We start from the raw sequence: 14549 nt of genomic DNA on the forward strand, positions 1-14549 counted from the left end.
ATGATGTTTTGATACTCAAGGTGTCTATAAGCCTAATGCAGATCTTCTGAAAACCATTAATGAAAATAGATATTTTGGGATCAACAAACCTGCAGGGGATAACCCTTTCACCACTGTTATTAGGTCTGGCAGGCATCCAATAAACGTAGCAGGTGCAAGAGTCCCCCGTTTAGAGCCCAAGAAAAATGTGTTTTCAATAACTGAATGGATTTTTATCTAAAAAACAACAGTGATAATACCATAAAACTAGATAAACTAATATCTCTGTGTTTCCAATGGTTTTTAGCGGCAATGAGACATATCATAGTCCATAAATCCAACAGCAATCAGTATAAACAGTTAGATCCTAGTTTGTCTGTTTGTAGGTGAACTTGTACTGTGAAGAGAACAATTGCAATAAAAGACATGGTTATAAATCTACTCTCTGAACTCTAGTTCGATAAGAAAACAGGTAATTCTGCTATATAAAAATGGCAGATGATTTCTCTTTATTCAGCGTGTTTGATTCTCAAGATGTTCATAAGCCTCTTGAAGGTCTTTTAAATGATATGTTAGTCACTCAACAAACGCAAGTATCCAGTTTTGGGAGTGACATACCTGGAGGGGTTGATCATTCCACCACTGGCATTAGGTCGGGAAGGCATCCAATAATCATTGAAGAGCCAAGAGTCCATCCTTCTGGAGACCAAGAAAAATGTATTTTCAGCAATAGCAATGTCAGTACTATACCAGAACCTGATCAGTTGATATTAAAAGGTCAAAAGTATGAGCAAAGTTCAAAAGATAGTGATTTCATTCATCTTATGCCTCATAAAAATTGTACAGAATCTTTTCGAGTCCTTGGCAACTATGGAAAAGGGAAGGAAAGATGCAGGGAAGATATATTTAGCGGTCACAGTAGCAAAAATACCGTGACCGACCACAAATTAACAACAGAAGAAATAATGAGGGTGGCTGGAGAAAGATTCATCCACTTCTCTAACAAAAGGTTTGACGGGATCACCAGCTTTATCCATCCAGATGGTTCAGCTCTGTCATGTTTGTCGTCAGAGGACACCAGAATGGTGGACCTTGCCCACCTCCTTTTAGATTCAGCTGAAAAAGTGGGAAATAAGCAATTTGATGCTGCCAACAAATTGCTTCTGCATTCTGAAGGTAAGGTAACTGACTCAGGTCATCCAGTCGAAAGAATAACTTATCATTTTTCTAAAGCTCTACGAGAAAGGATTACAGCAGAAACAAGAACCAGTGTAAATCAGAGAGAAACTGATCAAGGAAGAGATTACAGCGGACTCTTCTCAGGTGTTGAGAACACTTGTTTGGTACTTCATCAAGCAGTTCCGTTCAGTCAAGTGATGCAATTTGCATCAATACAAATGATACTGGAACATGTTGCAACAAGAAAAAAAATCCATTTAATTGATCTTCAACTTAGAATTGGAGTTCAGTGGGCACCTTTAATACAAGCTCTTTCGGAAAGGGAAACCTTTCCAGTTCAGCTCCTTAAATTAACTGCTCTTCAGACGACAGACAAAGAGAAGGCTGAGAATATTGGCAAGAGGTTGCAAGACTATGCCAAGTCTTTGAACATTTGTTTTATTTTCAAGGCAGTGTCCATTGTAAACATGAAAGATCTCAAGGTAGAATTATTTAACATTAGACCAGGTGAAGCTGTGGTAGTTTACTCTCCGATTGTACTGAGAGCTATGATCCCAAAACCTGAGAACCTGCAAATTTTACTAAGAGTGATACAGAGGATGAGACCTAAAATCATGGTAGTCAATGAAGTAGAGGCAAATCATAATTCACCATCATTTGTTAATCGTTTCACAGAAGCACTTTTCTTTTTCAGCGCTTGGTTTGATGCACTGGAAGACTGCATAGACCGAGACAATCAGTACAGAATGAATATTGAGAGAAGTTACTTTGGCCGAGGAATCCAGAACATTCTTGCAACTGAGGGCGAGGGCAGAATCATAAGGTGTGTGACTATGAATGTGTGGAGGGTATTCTTTCAAAGATTTAAAATGGTAGAAATTGACATCAGCAAAGCATCTATAAATCAGGCCAACTTGGTCCTTGAGAAGAAATTCTGTTGTGGAAACTCCTGCAATATATATAAGAATGGAAAGTGCCTAATTGTTGGATGGAAGGGAACCCCATTGCATTCTGTTTCAGCTTGGAAGTTCAAGTAAGAGAAGCCAGCACTTCTGAAAGTTGTGATCTCAAATTTTTCTTACAACTGTTGATATATTCTTATGCAATTCTCGCGGTCTGCTGTGTTTTCTTCAAATTTCTCTTTATATAGTCACCAACAAATATATTATGCCCTTTGCGGCAGAAGTAAATCCAAGGTCTATATTATATCAGATCAAATCGCTGGGATCTTAAGGTAGCATGTAAAGTAAAACTATCATTACATCATAATTCAACACAGGGCTATCTGTTCTGTAGCTTAATAATAACTAGAGTAAATTACAAGGGTGTGGCTATAGTTTACACCGATTTACAAAATTGTGACTGAATTTTAAAAATAACAAAAATGTGGCTGACATTCGACTCAGCCTTTCAAAATGTTGGCGGATCATAACGGAGCAGAGGATATTTATGTATTTTCTGAAAAAATTCTCCTCCCAATGTAAAAACTTTGAACATCCTAATTAATACCTGCAGCCTTGCAGGTTAACATACTCAATTCAAGAAATGTTTGTAAGGCTCATGTTCGTCATTGTGCGGCTGGCTGGCTCGTCGAGCTCATTGACGACGGTGCCCACGGGGGTATCCAGTGGCGAAACTCGCCAAAATCGGGTGTTAACTCCAATATCAATCATCAATCACTTTTTTCATATCCAAAACCTCGAAACCCCCTCTTCACCCAGACCCTAATCATGGCTTTATACATACGGTCACGTATGTACACGCACTGGGTGAGATGAGAAAAACAGAGGAAAATACAGATGTTAATTTGGTGATACCAATAAGTCCATGCAACAACTGATGTAGATTAATACACAGATGTTCTTGCTAATTGCTAACCGAGGGTTGCATATGTCAGACCAAACCCACGCTCTGGAGAAGCAAGTTTGTTGTTGCAATGGTGAAGATGGGTCAAATCGGTGTACTCACCGGCTCTGCCGCATGGGAGAATAAATATGAAAAGAAACAAAAGGGAGATGAAAGGGTGGAGAAGAGGAAGAGACGTAAATACCCTTTCAGTTTTTGTTTTTTTAATTAAGTTAACGGTTCAAAATTAATGTCTTTAACGGCGGCCAACATTTTAAAAGATGGATTCGAATGTTAGCCACATTTATGCTATTTTTAAAATTCAGTCACAATTTTATAAATTCGTATAAACTATAGCCACAACCCTGTAATTTACTCTAATAACTATGTACATAATATTATACAGAATTAACAAGAAGAATAATAATGACTATGTCTAGCTGAAGAGTAAGTTTTTGGTGCATTTCATCTAAAAACTTAAGGTGTTAGAGGAAAGTCCCAACATAATCAAGACTTCCCCTCAATTGTCTGATTGAATAACAACTACCAATACCAACAACTACCCGGTACCCATACCTATATATATATTCAAATTATATAAATGGAGGTGGAGACATGGAGGGACTTGGACCCATCCTAAACCTAGCTCAGATACCATGTCAAGTGATCAGTATCCTAAAACCTCAAAGTATTAGGGAAAGGCTTTTTACCAGGATCATTATATTCTGAAATGCTGCATAACATCTGCCAAGATAGACACAGAGGTAGTTAATTTTATTTATTTAATAGGCTGTGTTTGAGAGAATGAACTTGAAGGGGATATTGGTTAGATATAACACAGAAGTGTCGATCCTTATAAATTCATTTCAGTATGTACTGCATGTTTATCAGCAAACTTATAATTAAATTTTACAAAAGATAATGTCAGGCTAGGTTCAATGGAAAATGTCAGGTGTATGTTATATTAGAACGTTCAAGGGCGAGATTATAACAAACTACAGCAGAGTTGATATTTGGGCATAACACATATCGCAGTACTACTAGGACTCTAGGAGTCAAGTACAACATGATAAACAGACAAATGGCAATTTCAGCATAATATAAAGTGAGATGCTGGATCAAGGGAACAGGCTAACAGATAACAAAGCGGTGACGCACTGTCACATTAGGCGAGGGAGTGCAGTACAGAATACAAAAGACGATTGATTTTTACTTTAATATATCTAAAGGACGTCACTTATATGAAGGCGGAACGGCAGACATAATCTGTGAAAGCTTGTGGAAAAAACTGAAAAAAAATGCAGGCGCCTGCACAATCTTTCAGTGTAGCATCATGCTAACAAAGTTCGCGGTGTTAAACTAATACCACTCTAGTTCAGAGAGGGACAAGTTCAAGACAATGTTTTTTCATAATAATTTATACGAGTACATAATCAAATCAAATATCACCATATATACATGTCGGGCAACACCTACTAAACGATGTTGCAATAGGTCGAAGTCAAGCACTTCAATTGCGACATTCAGGACCATGCCGGGGTGCGCGACGGAACATTACCCATATTTTTGAGGGGCACATTGTGTATGTACGTGTTCTTTGAAAAAAATACTCCCTCCGTCTCAATTTATAGGTCCATTTTGGAATAAACACACATATTTGGTTAGATGAAATTTTATCTCATGTATCATTAATTAGTGCATTGATAGGTGAGAATATTGTTGAGTTTCAAAAAAATCACAATAAATATAAGGATTTAGTGCATTGAGAAATGAGAATAATGTTGAGTTTCAAAAAAATCACAATCAATATGTAGATAAATTTGTATTGAAAGGAGAGAGAGACAAGTATTTTGGGACAAATTTTTTTCCCAAACTGGACCTATAAATTGAGACGGAGGGAGTATTATCTTAGCAAAATTAAAAAATGTTATATTAGTCTTAATGATAAAGTAATTTATAATTTTTTCTTTAAATAAAATTAATAAGAAAAATATGTAATATGAATATTAATCTATTTGATTAATAATTTAGACTACTAATTTAAATAATTAAATACAACGGTCAACACTAGTTTTCGTTTAGACAACTTGTACATTATATTATTTTTAATAATTCAATGTTTGGATATTTAATTTATTTTAAATTAGATTTCTATTTAATGTTTATATATTCAATGAAAATGTTGAATTAGAATTAATTAATCAGTTAGTTAAAGTTTTACATCAAAGTTTAATAAATTTTACATTTAAATTAGTTTTTGTATCATTATATTTTATTATTATTATTATATCTTACTATTTTTGTACTTGTTTTTCTAGTTTTTTAATTTTTTATAATTATGTCAAAATAATAAAAAAAATGATTGATTTTTATTATTTTATATAATTACTGTTATTTTTTTGTTGTTGGGACACATCTATACTATACTATAAAATGCCAACATGGTATAATTTGTAACTAAAAGTCTACATGTAGATATCTATTAAACAGTTTCATATACTAAAAACACTTGTTATATATATTAATATCTTTTTAAATATAATTTATAATTGGTTGAAAAAAGGTGAAACTACTGTTAATAACATATTTCATATACTAAAAACACTTCTTATGTATATTAATATCTTTTTAAATATAATTTATAATTAATTGAAAAAAGGTGAAACTACTGTTAATAACATATATTAATATTAAAAAAATACTTATAGATAAATGTATAGCTAATTATAAATATACAATTTTGAATATCTTTTGTCTAAAATACATATAAATAATTGGAGACGCTACTTTTTAATTATAGCGTATTCTACTCGAAATTTAACTCTAACGTGTCATTACAAACATGAACCATTACGTAACATATGAAGATATATGAAATATGAAAATTTGATTTAAAATTAATTGAATAATAAACTGTCACATATTAATATCAGAAAAATATTTATAAATAGATAATAAATTGTGAAAGCTAAATTTCCGTTAGAAGATATAATCAGTTGGTTAATATAATTCAATTAAAATTCAATTCATTAATACTAAAATACTAATAAAATAATGTTAAGATTTAAATTATAATTAATAAATTATGAATTATATAACCGCCCACAGGTTAAAAGGCTAGTATTTTTAATTTTGCGCGGGGCACCTGCCTAGAATCTCACATACTGCCCTGACGACATTGCGGTGGTGGCAAGCCTGGCCAAAAGCTTTAATTAGGACATTATAGTGGCAAGAAACCACAACGATGAGGCATCCTACAACAATGATATAGTATTCTACACTGGAATCAAATTCTGTTCATTCAAACCGTAAATATTGTTAGTTCAAACGTTATAATCAAGGGTGATCTCTTGAACTCTATATAAGAGGGTCTATATGGAACAATGCCTTATATTTATTTGTCTTATTATAAATAAAAGAGTAAAATGCAAAGTGATGACGAGCTTTATAGGGCCACTTTTTTTTGGAAAAAACTAATTGTTTTCTCAAAAGAAGTGGCCATTAGCCACCTTTTTAATGTATTAAAAGAATATATGATCACCGTATTGCAAATTTGAAATTCTGGCCACCAAAATGAAAAAAGATAAAATTCGGCTTTATACTTTACTCTAAATAAAATCTATATAATTATTCAAAATATAAATGTACAAGTAGATTGTGGAACTGAGAATATTGCAACTCAATCAGGATGCCATGTTTTTTCCCCAAGTGCCAAGACACAAGAAGCCATAAGACAATGCTTTTATATTCATCAGCTCTCTGTCTTCTTCCTTGTGTGCACCTCAATCAAATTCTTTTTAGTACCTATCAATTTTCATAGACAGGAGTTATATAATATTCATCTGCCAACATGCATGCCTGCTACATCTACAAAAACTTAGCCTGGAACTAATGAGGATTACTTAAAATTCTTACAATGAGAAAGAGACATGCAGCCTAAAGAGAAAGGAATGATCAAAAATCCAGACAATAGTACAAGGATTGTTATATTTTATTTCTAAACTATACAAATAATTCTCCAATCATTAGAAAATCTGGGAATGTCCCTAGACCATATCAGAGATTTCTCGATATCTTGGCACCATTGCCAATATATTAATTTGTTGTCTTTCCGGCTGTATGTTTGTCTGTAATGTTTGTTGAAATCAGTTTGCTGATATCCCTGTGCGACTAGAACACTATTAGGATGATGAATCTATTAAACAATGTTCCATGGTCCTCATCTCGAAATCGAAGATATCACCAACTAGATTTATAAATCTTTTTCCCCAATGTTAGATTTGACCAGCATTGTTGCCGGGTTCAGAATATTTCTCAATCTCTGAACACTGAGTCAACTTCTGTCTCCTTACTAGTGTGTCCTATAAATCTGTTTGTTTGTATCCAATGTATATGTTTGTTTTAAGGCTTTGCAGTATAAACTTATTATTATAATCTGAAAGCTGTGGTCTCCAGAGACAGTCTCTGCAGTCATTTATCAAGAGAACAAAGAACCCTGCATCCAAATGTCCGATGATTTTGGGTTATCAAGTCCTAATCTTATTCAAACTGAATATAGGCCACTTGAAGTGCTTGAAAAAGAAATTTATACTCAAGCAGAACAAGCATCTATATCCAAAATAAATGTACCTGAAGAGCGGAATCTAGTTTCCATAGACCTTGGGCATGATATAAACAAAGGAAAAGAAGCAGACATGGGATTTGGAGGTGCACATCATGAGCTCCCATGCAGCCTCTCTCCAGAAATAGACTTCCCACTAAAGAATAAGCCTGATTCAAATTCTGCGTCATTGTTTGAGCTCCTCGGCAGATATGAAAAAAGGGGTAAGAATTTGGCAGATGAACATTGCAATCCAAGCAGCGAGATTACCACAAGTAGCCGGAAGCTGTCAACAGAAGAAATCATAAGGGTGGCTGCAGAAAGATACATCGAGTTCCCTGGCAAAGATCTTGACTGTGTCACCACTTTTATCCACCCATATGGTTCTGCCTTGTCAAGTCTGTCACTGGAAGAAACAAGAGGCGCAGACCTAGCACACCTTCTATTAGCTGCAGCTGATAAAATTTGGGATGGGAAAATTGATTCTGCAAGGAGATTGCTTATGCGGTGTGAGTGCAAGGCCTCTAAATCAGGCAATCCAGTTGAAAGACTAGCATCATATTTTTCAGAAGCTCTGCAAGAAAGAATCTTCAGAGAAACAGGAAGCAGAAGAATTAAGATGGTGAGTTACGAGGCTAGAACCCCCAATAATGGCCTCTCAACAGGTGTTGACAAGACAGTTTTGGCAACCCATGATGACATTCCATTTAGTAAGGTGATGCAATTTGCAACAACGCAAACAATTTTAGATCATGTCGCAATGGAAACCAATATACACATCATTGATCTTCATATTAGGAGTGGAATTCACTGGCCACCGATGATACAAGCCCTTTCAGAGCGGAAAGCTCATCCAATTCAGCACCTTAAGATAACTGCTCTCGATACAGAAGATAAGCAAAAGGTTGAGGATATCTGCAAGAGGCTAGAAAGCTTTGCCAACCCACTGAACATCGCTTTTTCATTCAATGTGGTGACTGTAGATGACATTCGTGACCTAAAGAAAGAACTATTTGGTATTCAAGCTGGTGAAGCGGTGGTTATCTATGCACCAACAATACTAAGGACAATGATCCCATGGCCTGATAAACTGGAAACTCTAATGAGGGTAATTGGAGATATTCGTCCCCTACTTATGATCGTACAAGAAGTAGATGCAAACGACAACTCACCTTCATTTATCAATCGCTTTGTTGAGGCACTTTTCTTTTATAGTACATGGTTTGACTGCTTGGAAGATTGCCTGGACCGCAGTAATCAGTACAGGATGACTCTTGAGAACAATTATTTTGGCAGAGGAATTATAAACTGTATTTCAACTGAGGGAGAAGAAAGGATCACAAGAAGTGTGAAGATCGACGTGTGGAGATCATACTTTGCAAGGTTTCAAATGGTGGAAGTTGAAGTCCCAAAATCATCTCTTCGTCAAGCAGAAATGGTTCTTAAGAAGGAATTTCCTTGTGCAAGGTTCTGCACTCTGAATAATGACGGCAAGTGTCTAATAATCAGATGGAAAGGAACACCGATGTTTTCACTTTCGACCTGGAAGTTTCAAGAAGCTCCATTATACGTTGAATTGTTTGATTAAGACATACCAATTGCTCTCCCCCGTTTCTCAGGGTATGCTATACACCTATATTCATTTGTTTACTGTCTGCATTTTCTTTTTCCTGTTAAATTGATTTCATGTTTCTACCATTATGAGCCATGCAGAGAAACACTATATTCTCTTTTAAGTTTTTACCTAGTTCACTGTCTGCCAAATCCAAAATTATAGGGCACTCAGAATTTGTGGTCATAACACGAATTGTTATACAAGATCTAAGCCCCTCATACTTGAATCAGCTGATTAGGTTTCTCTCCGGCCACCGGATCACAAAAGAATCGAGTCAAAGTTTTTATGTATCAAGTTCGGTTTTGCTAAACGACACGAGTTTGATCGTTAAGCTTATCGAGAACTTTTTGTTGTTCGAACTCGAGTTCGTTAAGAATCGAGCCTAGTTCAAATGTTTCATGAACAAATCGAGTTGATTCGAGTTCGAGTTAAGTTATTCACGATTTTTTTCCTTGAAAATTCAATTAATATTTAGATTTAAAAAAAATATATTTCTTGAAGATCCAACAATGCAGATGTTGGGATATACCTATTTTAGTGATGTTACAAAAATATTTAAACATAAAAAAAAATATTTACTCATTTTAGCGATGTTACAAAAATATTTAAACATGAAAAAATATTTGATATGAACTTATAATGGTCAACAAGTGAAACTACTACTACTTCAAACATACTACTTCAAACATGTCTAGTCCCAAATAATTTTTTTTTTTAAATTGATATTTTTTTCCAAAATATTTCTTGATAACTCAACCATGTAGATGTTAGGATTTACTTATTTTGATGATGTTCAGAAAATATTAAAAAATAAAAAATAAATTTGATGTGAAATTTTAATGAAGTTTTTAAAGATTTAACTTCATCAAAAATCATGTAGATAATGCAGATATGTTAATAAGTTGTTTTCAAACCATTAGATGAATATCCAACGACCAGGATTATAACAATTTTTTACTACGTTCAGCATTTTTTAATCATCAGGGACGCGTCCGGCGCTTAAAAATCAGCTTTGGACGAGGTCATCTTCCCCATCCTGCAGGTAAAGAACCATCAAAAGTCGAACTGATTCATCTTTCTTGGATTCTGGTCCCAACTTCTTGGATTCTGGTCCCAACTATCGATGGTCAGAGACATGTTAACTAGCCAACTATTTCTAGGCCGCTATATATAGATGGTTGGGGATGTGTAAACTGGTCAACTAATTCTAGGTCGTTGGATGAATATTCAGCGGTCACGATTATAACATTTTTTTGACACGTCCAACGCTTTTAACCACTTGATGGGGACTCGTCCAACGCTTAAAAAGTGTTAGGGTCATTTTCTCCGTCCAGCGATTAAAAAACGCTAGACATTAAAATTTTGTTATAATAATGGCCTTGGATATTCATCAACGTGTTTAAAAACATATGCCAGTTAACACGTACCACAATCGGTTGCTAACCAGGACCCATCTTTCTTTAGCCAGAATACCATCCTGTCAAACTAATAATTAAAAATCCAACCCTGCTAAACACCTAATTTATCCGCAAAACAAGCATTTGAAGAGGATTCGAAAGTCATATTTCTAACATATTATGAATCATTACAATGTACAAATTAGCCAAGTTAAACCAACCAACTCTTCTATATCTGAACACAGTTAAAATTCGGATAAAGCTCAAACCTTTTATCAGACATACCGAAAGCCATCTTGAAATCTCCTGCCGCAGAGCATTCTGGGAGAAAATCAAAATTCAGGGCACATATCTTGCCGCAACAATGGAATTAGCCAAAATCACCTGAATTTTATGGGACCAGAATTTGAGCACCCTTAGCAAAACCATCAAAGTTCAACACCATACCTATCTCAATGCACCTATGAGGCTCTGACAACTTGAGTAGCCACCAATAACAGAATTTGGAGCAACAGTCTTCCAGCGCCCATAAGTCATTATTCTCCAACGTCACACAAATTGAAAGGGCTCGAGGGCATCTGTCTATATTCTGTCACTGCGATGCAAATTACCAACAGAATAGGTTCTAGTCTATTTGCAAAGGCAAAAATTTACGAAGACGAAATACTGAAAAAATTTAAGAGTGATAACAGATTCCTCTTGCAAGTAAATTGAACGCAAAAATGCACTTACTGGCAGCCCACTGCCCTCAGAAATGTTACCTTCTAATCTACTGCTGAGGCAAAAAGTCTACCAAGAAGAGAAACTGAAGAGAATACATCTGTGGTTAGATATTTGTACACGAGGAAGAGTGATTAAAGGTTCCTCTTACAATGAAACTGAATGAGAGACTACACCTTATAGGTAGTCCGCAACACGAAGAAAGGAGAAAATATACAAGAAATGAAGGCTGTGTAATTTTTTAACTTAAAAGTCATTTTACTAACTAAAACTATGTATGTCGTGTGTTAGACTGCAAGTAGAAATACAAGAGCTCATTCCACGTATCTGGAACCCCAGGAAGACACCAATGACTGCAATCTTGACCACCAGAAGAACTTTTCCCAGGTCTTCTTCCATATACAGATGGGTGGCCATCTACTCGATAATCTGACAAACCAGTTATATTCAAAATAGTAACAGGTATTTTCATCTGTTTTAAGACTTCTTCCAAAATGATATTCTTTTCATAGTAGGTGGTTCTTGAAGTTTCATTTACTGGCTGAGAAGCTTCTCGGCAGTGGCCACCAGCATTCCATTGACCTCCTCTATTTGAACGAAACCAAAAAGTTACTCAAATGTGACATAATGTGGGGAAATATATAAATTCTACTCTATAGCAGTAAAAGGCCAAACCTGAAGTGTGAAGGCGCAGAATTTCGAAAGAAAACTTGTGTTTTTTGCGGATTGATATACTTATCTAGCCATGATCCCCATGTCATCAATGCTTTTTGGAAAGCTGTTGAGACATCAAGACGAGGATAAACTTGTTGTCCTTCTTGATAATAATTAACCCTGTTACAGGGACTCGGGGAGTAAGAACTTGGGACAATGGAAAGTTATAGGTTAGTAACAACAAATTAAGATCAGATTACTTGCTAGCTTTGCATGATTTGGTGGAGGGGTTCTATGCTCTATCATCAACATCATGCAAGGCTTCCATCATCTCACACGGTCACACCACTTAGTTATTCAACTTCTTTTACTAATTTTTCATTCTTTTGTTTCATCATTATACTTAGTGACTTGCACAGTTACACTCATATATGCTGAGAAACTCATATAAATAAGAGTAACTCATATATGCCGAGAGACTCACATAAATAAGAGTTATGAACAAGTTTCTTCTTAAATCCATCTAATACATCCTATACACTATGCATTGATAAGCCAAAGAGCATGATCGAAAATGCAGAGTAAAAATAAGCAGCACTGGGAACCAATTTGTAGACCTGACAAGTAAAAACTAACCCAGATTTTGTTTTGTAATGACTCCACCAATGAGCAGTATTAAAGACAATGATGTCAGCTCCTTTCCATCTCGATGCACCCCTATCCATAGTATCAATACGCAATGTCTGCAATCTTTTTTTCCCAACCCTTGCCTTACCCTCATGCACCAAATAATGGCTCACATAGAATTCAACTGTACACTTATAATCCTACAAGAGTAATAAAAGTTTTAAATTCTCAATTTTCCACAAACAAAAATTTAAAGCCTTATAAAACTTGCTACTCACCAGAAACTTGAAACAATAGTTTCCCTTCTCTTTAGTTATTCGCCGCCCATGAGCCTCATAAACCCTCTTAGGATCTTTAATGGCTCCCACCAACAAGCATAACATTGATTCCCATTGATTCCTGTTAATCGAATCACCCACAAAAACAAGTCTCTTCCCTCTAATTAGGTTCAGCATTGCTGTCGCATTGAACCTAAAGGGCCACACAACCAATTACGCTTCAAAATATACTCACTTTGATTTCAAGTAACATACACGGTTTCACAGACACACAAATCACAACTGAAAACAGTTAAACAATGTATCACTACCTGGGAATGTCACAATGTTGTGGCTGCCACCTCCATTTCATATAATCCTTGTCCAATCTCCCATTAGATTGACAACTAAAACCTTCATCTATAAATGGACATGTAACATTTGTATACAAAGGATAACTATCATCAAAAACCCACTTCCCTTTAGTAACATCACATAACTTTTTACTACTTTCTTGGATTTCACTATTTTTAGAAACCTCCACTTTCCCTGATAAAGACTCAGATCCATTCTCATGGGCATTTAATGCATTTCCACTTATAACCACCCCATCAAAATCCAAATTACTCTGCTTCGGAGCAATCAAAACTGAACTAATCAACTCACTCACTGAACCATTCAGATGACTTAAAGAATCTTGAGTGTCATTCAAATCACTACCAGTTCTTGAAAAATTTGAAAACCCAGATGTATTAACAGAACCTATCAACTGGGTACCAATGAAAATTGCATTTTTCACTTCATGTGATGAATTAGAACTAAAATCACCAACCGGGTCATGACCCGACCCGAGGTCAAAGTGAGGTTCTTGATGAAGAATGGGAGTAGAATGAATGACCCAGATGGAGAAAAAGGCTAAAAGAGTCAAAGAAAATGAGACGGTGAAAGAAAACACCATAAATCTTGTGGGCTTTATAGAGAAACTTCTTTGCTTCTCCATGATACATGTACAGTATAATCTGTGTAGCAAAGAAGTAGCAGTGTTTTATGGGCTAGTTCTAACTTCAAGGCAGTTGAGATGAGGAAATACAATAGTAGAAAAACAGGGAGCAGGTTTGTCATAATCTTGCATCCTTGACCTCAAATTGTGTGGCCTTGTTGGAGTATAACTTACAAATAGATACAGTGCATCCCTCCATAAAATAGTACTTTCTCCCGCATTGTTTGAACCATTTTGAGATTCGTATAAAATATGTTTCGTAACTTTTAAATTTTTTTTTAATAAAAATTTAAACATCAAAATTTTATTCAGAGATTTTTTTTTTAAAATATATGACGGAACTATACTTTAAATGAGCGTGAAAAAACGTGCCAAAAAGTAAGGTAAAAAAAATGAGGGAGATAGAGAGATTAAAGATTCAGAATAAATGATTTTTCTGTAAAAAAAATAAAATGATAACATGTATTTTCATGCCAGTGTTATTTAATAAAGAAAATCATAAATAATATATTGTATCATAGATATCTCAGGGACTGCCAGATTATGCAGGTATACACTGGAATATTTACTTTTAGAGAAAAAGGGTGCGGTGATTGTTATGTAAAGGTTGGCATCACATTATTCTTGACTTTGGCTTAATCGGACAGATCATGCACATCGTCTCTCCGCTCTGTAA

At 35.1% G+C, this 14549-nt stretch overlaps 3 protein-coding genes across 3 annotated transcripts; 2 read left to right on the top strand and 1 right to left on the bottom strand.

The window, feature by feature from the left end:
* The first annotated feature begins 470 nt into the window (after nucleotides 1-470).
* On the top strand, nucleotides 471-2195 carry LOC108212859 (DELLA protein RGL1). Its single transcript, XM_017384572.1, has one exon. The coding sequence runs from the start codon at nucleotides 471-473 to the stop codon at nucleotides 2193-2195; it is 1725 nt and encodes a 574-aa protein (XP_017240061.1).
* Nucleotides 2196-7422: 5227 nt separating this feature from the next.
* Nucleotides 7423-9495, top strand: LOC108212860 (DELLA protein RGL1). The gene has a single exon (XM_017384573.2). The coding sequence runs from the start codon at nucleotides 7509-7511 to the stop codon at nucleotides 9189-9191; it is 1683 nt and encodes a 560-aa protein (XP_017240062.1). The 5' UTR covers nucleotides 7423-7508; the 3' UTR covers nucleotides 9192-9495.
* Nucleotides 9496-11412: 1917 nt separating this feature from the next.
* Nucleotides 11413-14044, bottom strand: LOC108211307 (protein trichome birefringence-like 6). The gene is made up of 5 exons (XM_017382871.2): nucleotides 13206-14044; nucleotides 12895-13087; nucleotides 12626-12816; nucleotides 12011-12169; nucleotides 11413-11922 (listed from the first exon to the last, which is right to left on the bottom strand). The coding sequence occupies exons 1-5, from the start codon at nucleotides 13871-13873 to the stop codon at nucleotides 11607-11609; spliced, it is 1527 nt and encodes a 508-aa protein (XP_017238360.1). The 5' UTR covers nucleotides 13874-14044; the 3' UTR covers nucleotides 11413-11606.
* Between the last annotated feature and the right edge of the window lie 505 nt (nucleotides 14045-14549).

Source organism: Daucus carota, chromosome 3 (genome assembly GCF_001625215.2).
Source record: "Daucus carota subsp. sativus chromosome 3, DH1 v3.0, whole genome shotgun sequence".
NCBI lineage: Eukaryota > Viridiplantae > Streptophyta > Magnoliopsida > Apiales > Apiaceae > Daucus > Daucus carota.